This window comes from Xenopus tropicalis, chromosome 7 (genome assembly GCF_000004195.4).
Source record: "Xenopus tropicalis strain Nigerian chromosome 7, UCB_Xtro_10.0, whole genome shotgun sequence".
Lineage (NCBI taxonomy): Eukaryota > Metazoa > Chordata > Amphibia > Anura > Pipidae > Xenopus > Xenopus tropicalis.
In genome coordinates, this window is record NC_030683.2 from 35,479,070 (window position 1) to 35,491,219 (window position 12,150).

The following is a 12,150-nucleotide window of genomic DNA, read 5'->3' on the forward strand; positions in this document are numbered from 1 at the left end:
TGCTATCCCTATTACAAAAAACAAATGATGTGGATTTAAGATTTTTGTGCATCTCAGTTAAACATGGAGAACTATATGCCTGAAGAAGCAAGCCGCTTGCTTATATGTGGCATTATCACTTACATTTCTGCTTCTCTATTTAATGCAGCGTTGGCCAGAGACAACTTGTATGCCTTGCTCGGGCTTTGCTTCGGAAATCTAAGATCCTAATTCTAGATGAAGCCACGGCTGCTGTAGATTTGGAGACGGATAATTTAATCCAGAGGACGATTCGAAGCGAGTTTGCAGACTGCACAGTCCTGACTATTGCGCACCGGTTGCACACCATTATGGACAGCAGCAGGTAGGAGCAGATTCTTCTACTCTAACCCTATTTTGTTCAGATATTTTGATGCAGTAGGCTGATTACATGACATACCATATGTGATGTACATGATTATATAAACATATACACACACATACATATGTATATTTATATATGACATACAACAAAGTCTACATACCTTTTGGGGAGGATGCAAGTTCACATAGTTCCAGATTTCCTTAGGACCTCACTTTTTTCACATATTGATAGCCTGATGCGTTTGGTGCCACCTGTTGGACCTTAATCATAGGCTACTTTTGTTGGGTCCGGTAATGTGCTAGCCGCCTAATCCAAGCTGACTCTATATAGTGCCCTTCCCCACTCACAGTCTAATAACATAACCAAACATACACCAAATCCAAATTTGGACAACATTTCTTCTTATTCTACTACAGTAGTCATTAACTATTTCTTCTATTTACCTTTCACTGATAGTATATGCTATTTTGCATTGTCTTCAGAATGTAGGTAGGGTGTCGTAAAATAAACTCTTATGATGTTAAAAGCATGTGGGTAATGTGGGCACGTGGGTGTACATTCTTACTTGTTGGTATGAGTTGCTAAAAGTGGGGTACACTTGATTGCCATGTAGTACATTGGATAAAGTGAATGTCACCAATGGGGGTTGTTTAAACCAAAGGAAAATAGAAAAGCACATAGGTGCCACCATAGTGAGCTTTTTGGCTCTGCAGAGCACATTCATATAACCTTTGCTATTTATTGGTGCCTACATTTGTGTTTTTGTGATTGTTCTCAGGTTAATGGTGCTGGATGCCGGGAAGATCATAGAATTTGGAAGTCCAGATGAGCTTCTTCAGCGCCAGGGACATTTCTTTTCTATGGCCAAGGATGCTGGCATTGATAGCACTCAAAGTACCATACTATAAATATGGGAAAGAAGACACCAAAATACTTTTATTTGGGAGACTTTAGAAGAGGTTTCGTAGTACCAACTGGTACTGGAGCATTCAGAGAGGCTCTGACACAGACTAACCTATGGCTGCAGCAGCTAAGAAGGTTCTGATTGCTCTTTAGACTGAATAAAGGGCTCCGGATGCCGGCCTGATGGAGCAGTCCCACTGCAAGTTAATGCACCTGCTTCTTGCTGCAGGGTAACCTTGTAACCAAAGCTAAATCTTTCTTTCTAATCTAAATGATCACAGAAGGATTTTTTTTAGTAAACTATGTAATTTACTCATGCTACGGGAATTGTATCAGGAGCATTATAAAGGCAGTGATGCCCTTCCAGTTTATACTTGAATGTACATATATATATATATTTGTTGACACATACCTTAAATTAAATAGACATTTTGGCAAAAAAAAAAACAGTACATCAATGCAAAGCCCCTTATTTTCATGAAGGATTTCTCACAGTTGGAATTCATGACAATGGTAGTCCCTGGCAATGTAGGGAAGCTGGGGCCCTTCAAATTGATAGGTCTTACTACATTTACTAGTGCTAAACCAAATAGTCCATAATGGGAAATTGAAAACCAGTGCATATACAGTTAATTGAAATACTGTTCAATATATGTTTAACATGGGATTACACTCTATGTATACTGACCAAACAGTGACCCGTGGACCCACACCTGCAGCCTAGAGACCCAACTGAAGAGATCGCCACTGCTGTGTATGCCAACACCATTAATTTTCTTTTATGCACATATTAGGCATCAACCATTTCATGTAAAGGTGAGATCAGGGCAAGAACTGCAATTGGCATAAGGGCTGGCATGTTCGTAAACATGGGAAAATCCATGGAGATTACATCACACAGTCCTACTCCTGAAAAGGCTTTTACATATGATGTGCGTCCACAGCAAGTTTTACGTGGGGAAGGGGGTAGTAGGTTACAAGTAATTCTTTTACTGATATTTTGTTTTTCAATGCAAAAATGCCCTACATTTGTCTGCACCGAGGCCAATGAAATGTACAGAGACATGAATGGATGCCAGCAGATTGGCTGTTACTGCATTTATACACAGGCCGAGAAACAGCGCACATGTCGCAATAGCCTTAGAGCAACACACATTGCATTAGGGAAGAAAAATACCTGCATTATTTAGCAGAGACATTAATTTGATTTTTCCCACAGTTGTGGGAAAGTTCAGGTTCCTCATCAGAAACTTTAGGTAAAGTTATTTGTCAGCCCTCACCCCCCACGAAGAGAAGCATGTAGTACAAACATTTTTGCCCATGCCTCTCGTGTGTACTACGCAAACGATCAACTAGCAGGTAGGTAGGTTTTTCTGAGATAAAAGGTAAAGCTTGATGTGGAGGTGCCACTATGATACACACTCATAAACTATAGAGGAAACTGGCCCTGCAAATGCTGGGGGGACTGATAAGCAGCTGCAATATATGTTTCTGGAAAATGTCTTGTTCCTAAAGTATAGGAGAACAATGCTGTTGCTGTGGGGCCCAATAACCAGACATTCCCCTGCTGAAAAGTACATGTAGGAGACATATAATTCAGCAAATATATCCCAATATAAACAGCAGATGTTACTCTTTAATAATCAGTTCATAAAAAGTTCATTAATGTGCTTGAGGAACAGGGATGTTTGCCCTAAATTTAATCCTTACCTGAAGTTTAATCCTTGCTTGATTCTCAACATCCTTCATCTGACAAAGGTTGAATTGTCCGCCCAAAAAGGAAAATTTTCTGGCCAAATAAATTAAAATAAATTAAAGTAAAGCACCATTTTAACTGCATTTTGTGCTGGTGGTTTCTATTCTGTTCTTAACTGTTTGTACCTGCAGCAACTAATTAAAGCACACACACAAATAATAACAGAACTAGAGGTTTATTGCTGCTGTGTATCACCGCACAGAATAAAGGACTTGTCTTTCTTTGCTGAAACACAGCCTCCCCATTTTAGCAATGAAAAAAAATACTCAATATAGAAAAATACACAACCATATCATACAGCTTTGTTCTAAAAGGAAAAGAATAAGTCAAAAAGTACTTTCATTTTCTAAAAAGGTGCCTATTTAAAATGTGCAAATGCTACATTGTAAAAATGCATGTATGCCTAAAAAAATATAATACATTTCAATGGAATTTACAAAGAGAAGGCTGCCCAGATGCATCAGTAGTTATTCCTTTTCCTTGTCTGCGGTCCTCCAGCCTTGGTCAACTCTATTGGTGACTACAGGGCCACAGTTTTGATCTCCCTGCTCCACTTGATGCTTGTATGATACACACAGTATAAAATGTGTTATTTCATAGGAATTTATATATTTATGTACATGTCTCTTGCCTGGCTCCACTCACCCTGGAAGCTTGCAAGATTCATTTACACAGAAATCTGTTCTGCTTTGCGATTAAGTGCTTTGTGCCAAGAGTCCGACAGCTTAGAGACAGTCCCTCAATCGGCTCAACATCTGTTGAATTCAAGGCAACATAAACACCAAAGGTCTGGTTCCCCTACTGTTTCAGTACGTTTGAAATGTAGTTTATGTAGATAATACTGCTTGGCTTATTGCAGGGTAGAGAGAATGTTAACAATATGGTGGTAGAATCTTACAAATGGTGTGTTTCTTATGCCTTAAACTTTAAACCTCATTACAGAATATTATATATATATATATATAGTAGAACAATGGTTAGACACTAGATGCTGCCTCATTGTAGAATGTGTCTGTGGCCTTTATGGATAAATAAACTGCAAATGGAGTTTGAGATTACAGAGGTCCTGCTTTTGGGCATTTTCAGGTGGGCCTGAAAGCGTATTGCACCCTGCCTTCCCATGATGCACAGCAGGCACAGCAGGTATGAGAATGAAAGAACAATGGGGTAGATGCAGATTTACTGGTTACATACAAAAATAAATTTAGCATTTCCGTGGATGTTATTGTGGCTCCCTGTAACTAAATGTTGTGCCCCATGGAAAACGATCTCCTGATGCAAAAACAATGCAGCCTGACAAATTTGACGCACGTGTGGATACCTGGTTAGCTGCACACATTAATGGAGAAGGACACAATGAAACAGATGATAATGGTGGCACACAAGGCTAGGAAAACCATTGTGTTAAACAACCAGACACACATATCCTACAAGGTTCTCTCATAGTGGAACCGAAGGAATGCTTAGTGAGTAACTGGATTAAATAATCATAATGAGCACCCCAAACCATTCACATTATGTCACTGTAAGCGGATATTTGTTCTTTGTGGTTCCTCGCCGGCACTGCACTGAAGCCACACATACAGCAGAATTCCCTATACTGCAATGAATAAAACAGATCAAACCAAAGTGGACTCCACGGCACCTTATAGCAAATGTAGGAATTCTCATGTCTGCTCATAAGATCTATTCTGCAGGTTCAAGTTAAGCAAAAACTGCATCGCTTCTCCTTAAAATGCTCTACGCACGAGCGGACGTGAAGTCCCTTAGATTAAAGTCTCATCAGCTGTACATATTGTTCAAGTGATTTCAGCAGCAAAAAAAAGAACCCAACGGGAATTGATCCAGAAAAGGCACTGAATTCTGTAATGTTTCTACTGTTCCCAGGCTCATCAAGAAGGTCCATTTCACGTATATTCTGTTTTACGGATGTAGTTGGATGGCACGTAGCCCCGCCTTCCTTCCACTTCTGCCAACCACCACTCTCCATTGCCATTCATGTCTCTGAACTCCAGGATATTAACTCTTTGATTGGCTGACACTGAAAGTTCATTTGGAGAGCGGGATTTAAATGTATATACTGCATAATACACCTGCAACGGAAAAACATATATTAGTTCCCATTTACTCCATTATCCAGCACAGAGTTATTAGAAGAAATACACACCATTACTATTATTGTCAGCAGACTGATTGTAATCAGAATTTAAAAAGTTATTCTCCCATTCATTGTTATCTGAAAGGCCCAAGCACTGTAATTTAGGCCTGACCTGTGGAAGGCTAAAGGCCACATGCATCACCTGTACTACAGGCACATATATACCATAAATTTGACTCATGAAGGTCCTTAAAACTCCGAATTGGCACTGAAAGCCCCAAACTGCTCAACAGTTCCATGTACACTTAGGTAAGTTTGGCTAAGGCCCTGGATTCTGATTCCATCTGTCTGTTTGTGTGTTGCCATAATCTTTGAAGTACCCATATGCTTGCATGACATTATTTTGCAGAATAACTAAACCTATAAAATAAGTGAATGTAAAATTGATGGGAGTGCTATTCTGAGCAGTTTTGCAAGTTGAATTAATTATTTTTTATTTAATTAAGGGCAATGTGTTAATTTGAATCAATTTTGCTGCAACAGCACCACCTGCTGGTCTGTTTTTGAATTAGATATAGTCAAGTGAAAGAAAGAGGGTTGGTCTGATGTTCTTTTGGTTAGGGAAGAAGTAAGAAAAGTTATGAGGATTCTAATGTTTTTCTAATGTTTTTCTAATGTTTAACTTCACCGTCATACCTTTACATTTTGAATGTAATTTGCAAATGTGCTTAAAATAGCACTCACATCAATTTACAATTTTCACTAATTTTAAAGGTTTACTTATACTTTCACAGTATCTGACCCATGACCATACAATTTACAGCCTATGTCATGCATATATATTATCTTCTAGGTGGAAAGTTACTTTTGAATACTGATACTTACTTGGTTCCCTTCTAGTTCACACACATCTTGTTCACAGTCGCTATGAGCAGGGGAAGCGGTTTTCTTTCTAATTGCTTTACGGCTTTCAAACGTCTGTTCTTTGTCTCCAACGCTATTTTCATTTTCTGTCTGCCTCCTGTGATTATTTGATTCAGGGTCTGTACTAGTTTTTGCCACCTTCTCACTGGTCCGTGGGTGTCTGGGCACCTCTGTTTCACTTGACTTTTTGGAGAGATTTCCATCAGGCAGACAGACTGGAGAGTCCTCCTGACCACTGCTCGTGGATGTGGAATCCATGCTGTGTTTTGCAATGGATCCTGCGGTGAAGGCCACTGTTGAATTGCCTGGGTTAAATGTCAGGGTGTTGTTGCTATTCTGCCTTGAAAAGTTGGGTGAGGAACCTCCGTACCCCGATTCTGTAGAAGACTGGCTCCCAACAGACGCATCAGAATGACTCTGCCGAGGGTTGTAGGGCTTCAGGAATGAGCAGTAGACAAAACCTTTGGTGACTGGAAAATAGAATACATCATCAGAAATACTTTGGTCGATTTAGCCAAGAGGAGTAACGTACATACAAATAAGCGTAAGGCACATATAGTGATATAACAGTTCAACAGTTGTGCACAGCATCGGTGAAATATATAGGATGATAGTGGATAATAAATCCACTTATTATGCTTAAGGGAATGATAATCTCTTCATATCTTTATGAATAGGTCACGGTTAGTTCAATTCTATTGTAGTTAGTAGAAAACAAGTAGAGAGGTGTAGGTTTTCTATGCATATATTTTCCCATTTATGGCATCAACAGCCTATAACTTTTCATCCCCCAGTTTTTTTTTATGTCACTGGATTCTCTGCAGAACCAATGAATTTCCTAGTGCCAAGTCAACAAGAAGAAGAGAAAAAGACCCCCAATTTTAATCTTTTTATCCTATAGAAAGACAAATGGGTTCCCTTACTTTCTAAAGCAGTGCTGTCCATCTTCAAGGTTTGTGCTCACTTCAGGTATAGTGTATCACCCATCCTCATATATGAAAGAAGTGTCATAATAATACACACCCTTAAATCCATATGGCTCCTCCCCTGTGGGTAGCACAGCAACCCCAGAACATATTTACACACCATAGGGACAGGTGTAGCACACATAGGCAGCATAGGAAAGGCAGAATATGGCACACACAGGCAGCATAGGGCAGGCAGTGTATGGCACACACAGGCAGCATAGAGCAGGCAGAGTATGGCACACACAGGCAGAGTATGGCACACACAGGCAGAGTATGGCACACACAGGTAGAGTAGGCAAGGAGACAGGGAAACCTATCATGACTACACAAGTAACTGATCATGACCACTACAAGATGAAGAGTTTGTACTGTACTATGTACATAATTCCAGCACTGCTTTTACAGTCTGCCTGTGTGTGAATAGGTGAACAATGTTGGTGCTTAAAGTCTAAGGTCTTACAGGTGTGAACAATACAGGGTCTTACAACCTGAATCTAAGGTGTAAACAATGCAGGGGCCAGTTAATCTCAGTACTGATACAACTTAAAGCTTACACAAAGGTAAGCAGTCACAGCAGCCAGATAGATGGGGGCCACAGGCCAGATGCCAGTTGGACAGCACTGTTCTAAAGGATACATTTAGATTGGTGACTTGCTAAATTAATTAAATATGGGTGAATTCATAGGGCAGTGGTTTCCAAACAGTGGGGGAAGGCCTTCCTTGGTGTAAGGGCATGGATGTGGGAGGTTCCAGCCTTAAGGCCAGCTAAAGAGAGATTTTGCGGGTCACTATTTGTTTACTGTCTTTGAGACCCCTGGAACTATCACACAGTCGCTGTTACAACTGTTTTCATATATTTTTAACCTTGCGATCCGAGGGGACACACCATAATGGAGAGCCCAAACTCAAAAATTCTCTGCCTAGAGAGTGACAATCAGATGACAACAGGCGACGTATAATATCAATTCTCTGCATATGATTCTTGCTTCAGGGTACAACATAAAAAAAGAATTATTTCCACATAAGTGCATTGGCATTGGCAGAGCTGGATGCTATATGACCTCAGTGTATTCATCTCCATTCCTTGGCACATCCCATGCACAAGGAAACTATATTCTGTTTTTCAGTTTGTGCAAAGTGCTGCTTATTTTTAAGTGATAGGAGTAATAAAATGACAAAGTTTCCCCGTATATGGGGCCTAGCAATTGGCCTGCCCAATGGATATCTGGCCAAATGGTTAGGCAGATCAGAAAATGGTGTTGGATGGGGAGCGTAACGGCACATTTATGCTGCCTTGTTCAACTATTTCCGTGGGCTCCAATGACCTGATCTGGCCATGTATGGCCGCTTCATTTCAAAACCACTGACCATTTGTTATGAATGTTTATTGGAAATATACACCCTTTAATCCGATGTACAGGAACATGCTATGAGTGACGGCTTGTTTGCTTTCCAGCAGTTCTAGCCATGTGAGCAGGGAGAGACAAACAGAGTTAACACACTATATCAAGCAGGGTGCTTATAACACACAAAGGCAAAACCTACCCCCATTGTCAATGAGCCAGCGGTTCTGACTACCCATTGGATCTTGCTGTTTAATGACCCCAACAAGATCCCCTTCCTGTAAAGAAACATCCAAATCCTGAGCAGCATTATAGATCCGATCTGCTTGGAAGAGTTTCTCGGGTGGGTACCTGGCCAGAACTGCAACCCGGTGTTCATCTAGCTGTGGGATGTACTTAGCCTGAAGATACAATGAAAAGTACATAAAAATATAGAACAAATATACAGTGTGATGTTTTACATTAATACACAGAGCAGAATCAATGCATGACTGTGGCTCACCGGGCTTGGGATGGTTTTTCTTGCTGACTGCCGCTCAATGGTCTTTCGCTCGAAAGGTTTCTTGGAAGGTGGAAGGTTTTCTGGGAAAAAGGTAAAGACCTGAAGTTGCTGCAGGACCTTGCTGTGCTCCTCCTGGAAAACAGCAATCAGGTTCCCTTCTGTGGCTCCAACTCCCAGCAGCTGAAAGGTTAATACAAAAAAAACATTTCAAGAATAAAAAGGGACTCCCAGGAATGTCCAGCAAGGCTAACAGCAACATGCTGCTTCTGAAAGAGTTCAGTGTCTGCAGCCCTGGCCCTTACAGGAGCTGATGATCATGTGGCTTAACCCATAAAAATCTATTAATTTTATTTTGTTAACCTTTGCCTAAAAATGCAGGAAAGTCATGCTTCTTAGCATAAAACCACTAACAGATATTTTCTATATTTCATAGACACCAAGTGAAACATAAGTGGCTGATGAGGCTACATCGCACAGTATTAGTACATAGATGCTCAAGCTCACCGTTAATAGTGGTTTCAGCTCCTCCAAAGCCAGCTTCACAAACTCACAGTGTGCACTGGCATAGCCCCGCATGCAACTGGCAAAAAGTTCCTTGGCAAAGTTGTGGAATTTCGGCAGCTCATCCAGGAGCTGAGCGTTTAGCGCTTCATAGTTATTCCTGGCAGACTGGAGCTCTTCCTGCGTCTTCTTGTCCTTCAGCTTCTCTGCTCGCTCAGTGCAATTGTGAAAGTCCAGCAGTTTGTCAAAGCGCTTCTGTACCAGTTTATGTGGCCCGGCAAACATATTAAGAAGCTGATTCAGGGGTGAAATGACCAACTTTTCTGTTCTTTGTTTCTGTTGGGTGGGAGAGTAAAGTGTAAGGATCTCTGCAAACAAGCCTGGACGGGTGACAAATAGGGCCTGTTTTTCCAAGAACACAAAGGCCCATACAGCCCTCATTAGCCAACTAACTAGTTACTTTCTATGGCATCTTACAGCAGCTCCTATGGCATTTGCCAGAACCCACAGATTGCCAGTTCGGTCCTGTCTGCAAACGTAAGGTTTAAAGGAGAACTAAACGAAAATTTCCACTTAGTGCTGTCCTCCTACCCCTGTGTTGCACTTCTCTTCTTTAGCTAACGCAGCAGTCTCAGGAATCTGGTGCAAAGTGAGGCTCCTATATCCCCTGTGCTGCCCTGGGTTGAAATTTGCAATTACTGTACTGGTCATGTGCCCAGTTTTATATGGTTATGGATCATATGGTATATGGATACTGGGAGCTAGCAGCAAGATGCCAGCTGCACACTCTACACCAAGAGCATGGGCCTGTTCATTTTTAAGAGAGAGAATCACTGAGTGGGAATAGGAGTTTAGCATTTAGATTTAGCAGCACCCCCCACCCCCAGTAAAAAGGGGTTTAGTTCACCTTTAAAGCTAAAGCAACTACTTGTTGTGGCCAATAAGTATTTTGCAGTCACAGAACTGAATAATCAGATCAGATGGAGAACACTCCCTAAGGAGCTGTGTTACTGGTGCTAACAACAGAAAATAAACACTAAAGACATAAAAATGTACACGTTCAAACAGATGGTTTAAAGGTCACAGTTATTTTATCTTTGAGTATATTTGCTTGATGCCATGAGAGTCTCTTGGATGGCCACATCTGGTACAAAGGCCTCAAGTTGGGCCAACCTTCTTCCAAACAATAATTGCAGCAGTGCTCTATATTTTTGTAATTACGCTCAAAAGAAATGTTCAGCTTAAGCACTATGGCAGCACTATATGCATAATGCAATTACTCAGGGATGGAATGTCCTGTGTAAATTATAATATATGCCCTAATAATAGGAACTTAATGAAAGACAGAGGCTTAGTTATACACTGGGTGCACTTTCCCTTTCATGGGACAGCACAAATAAAAGAAAGGAGGTCACTCACAAAATCAGTGAAAAGCTTCTCGCTGATATAACGATGGGCTTTGTGGAACTTCTCCAGATCACTGGTTCCTTTGTCTGAATACAGATCCCACATACTCATAGCGGCCAGCACTTTCACACAGGCAGATTCCTAGAACACAAGGGAAACAAGGGTGTGAGAGCTGTTGTGGATGCAGGGCTGGAAACAAAATGGTTACTATCTTCTCCCAGGACAATGACTGCAGGGAGACATCAATTACCCTTTGCTCCTTACCGGGGATGGAACCCAGAGCATGCCATAAATACCTCCTCAAAAGAGAGGGGAAGCAAAGGTTGACGTAATGCATTTAAACCAGACAGCAATGGGGTTGTTTTTAATTTATGTTTATAATGTAAACAAGTAGCACTTGAAAAGAAAGAGCAGATTTTTTTTTTTTTTCAAAAATTCTTGATTCTCTATGGAGGAGCACTTTACATTTTGTAGGGTTCTCTGCCTATTCTCTAGCAAGAGTATATTGAGTAGGAAGGAGCTATTAATAACAAGAGAGAGAAAGAAAGCTCCAATCATATTACATACAGAGCTACATCTCCTTGGCAGGCTCCACCCAAGCTTATTAAATCTGTGCAAGAACCAGTTCCTAAGTTTCATATGTTGAATTAAAAAAATGGCCTTTAGCTAAAACCTGATGCTGGATAAACATTTGTATGTAATTGCTGTGTATGAAAAAACAAGGGAACTTGAAGCCTAAAAATACCACCTTTGGGCATCAATTTATGGCCAGATACACACTCTGTATCATGGTGCTGATGTGGTCTTTGCCGGCTGAATTTTTCAAAATTGCAGAATATATATCTGGCCAATTTTTTACCATATATCTCTCGTGAAAACACTTGGCAGAGGGCCTATAGCCAGGCAGATAGACTGTGCTAAACTATGCAAAGTTAATGTAAGACTTTATGTAATAAAAGGTGCAAAGTTTGCTACTCTTCTAATAACCAATAGCAACTAATCAACAATTTACTTCTGTTTAACATGTTATTAGTTGCTATGGCTTACTGCACCTGGGCAGTATATTATTCCTGTGAGACACACCTCAGGCTTTTTGCAATAAAAATGGAAAGACAAAATAGATGTGACTAGACATAGGCGTAATATAAACAACCTGAAGGAATAACACTATGTGTTAAAACTACAAAATGTGGAGGCAAAACACCTGCAATCTCCCTGTGGGCCAAGCCCTTCCAAGGCAGGAACTAGGGGTAGGCAGAAGAGGCACGGGCCTAGGGCGCAACACTGAGGGGTTGCTAGACATGTACCTCTTCTGTTGCTCACCCCTAATCTGGGCCCCTGACCCTCATCACCCACACCATGTTTACTCCCCTGCCCCACAGAGCTCTCACCTGTCTACACATGG

At 40.9% G+C, this 12,150-nt stretch overlaps 2 protein-coding genes across 3 annotated transcripts in view; one reads left to right on the forward strand and one right to left on the reverse strand.

Moving 5' to 3' along the window:
• abcc2 (ATP binding cassette subfamily C member 2) overlaps positions 1-4,617 on the forward strand; it is a 44,418-nt gene extending 39,801 nt beyond the window's left edge. The window contains exons 31-32 of the mRNA XM_004915869.4: positions 149-343; positions 1,122-4,617. Coding sequence (XP_004915926.1) covers positions 149-343; positions 1,122-1,251 — 325 coding nt within the window. The 3' untranslated portion in view covers positions 1,252-4,617. The remainder of the gene's footprint in view (positions 1-148; positions 344-1,121) is intronic.
• Positions 3,162-12,150, reverse strand: part of dnmbp (dynamin binding protein) — a 68,655-nt gene continuing 59,666 nt past the window's right edge. For both annotated transcript variants that reach the window (XM_004915871.4, XM_004915872.4), the window contains 6 exons: positions 10,758-10,886; positions 9,342-9,674; positions 8,838-9,017; positions 8,538-8,736; positions 5,986-6,494; positions 3,162-5,095 (listed from right to left, as the gene is read on the reverse strand). In XM_004915871.4, the coding sequence (XP_004915928.1) occupies positions 4,910-5,095; positions 5,986-6,494; positions 8,538-8,736; positions 8,838-9,017; positions 9,342-9,674; positions 10,758-10,886 (1,536 nt within the window). In that variant the 3' untranslated portion in view covers positions 3,162-4,909. The remainder of the gene's footprint in view (positions 5,096-5,985; positions 6,495-8,537; positions 8,737-8,837; positions 9,018-9,341; positions 9,675-10,757; positions 10,887-12,150) is intronic.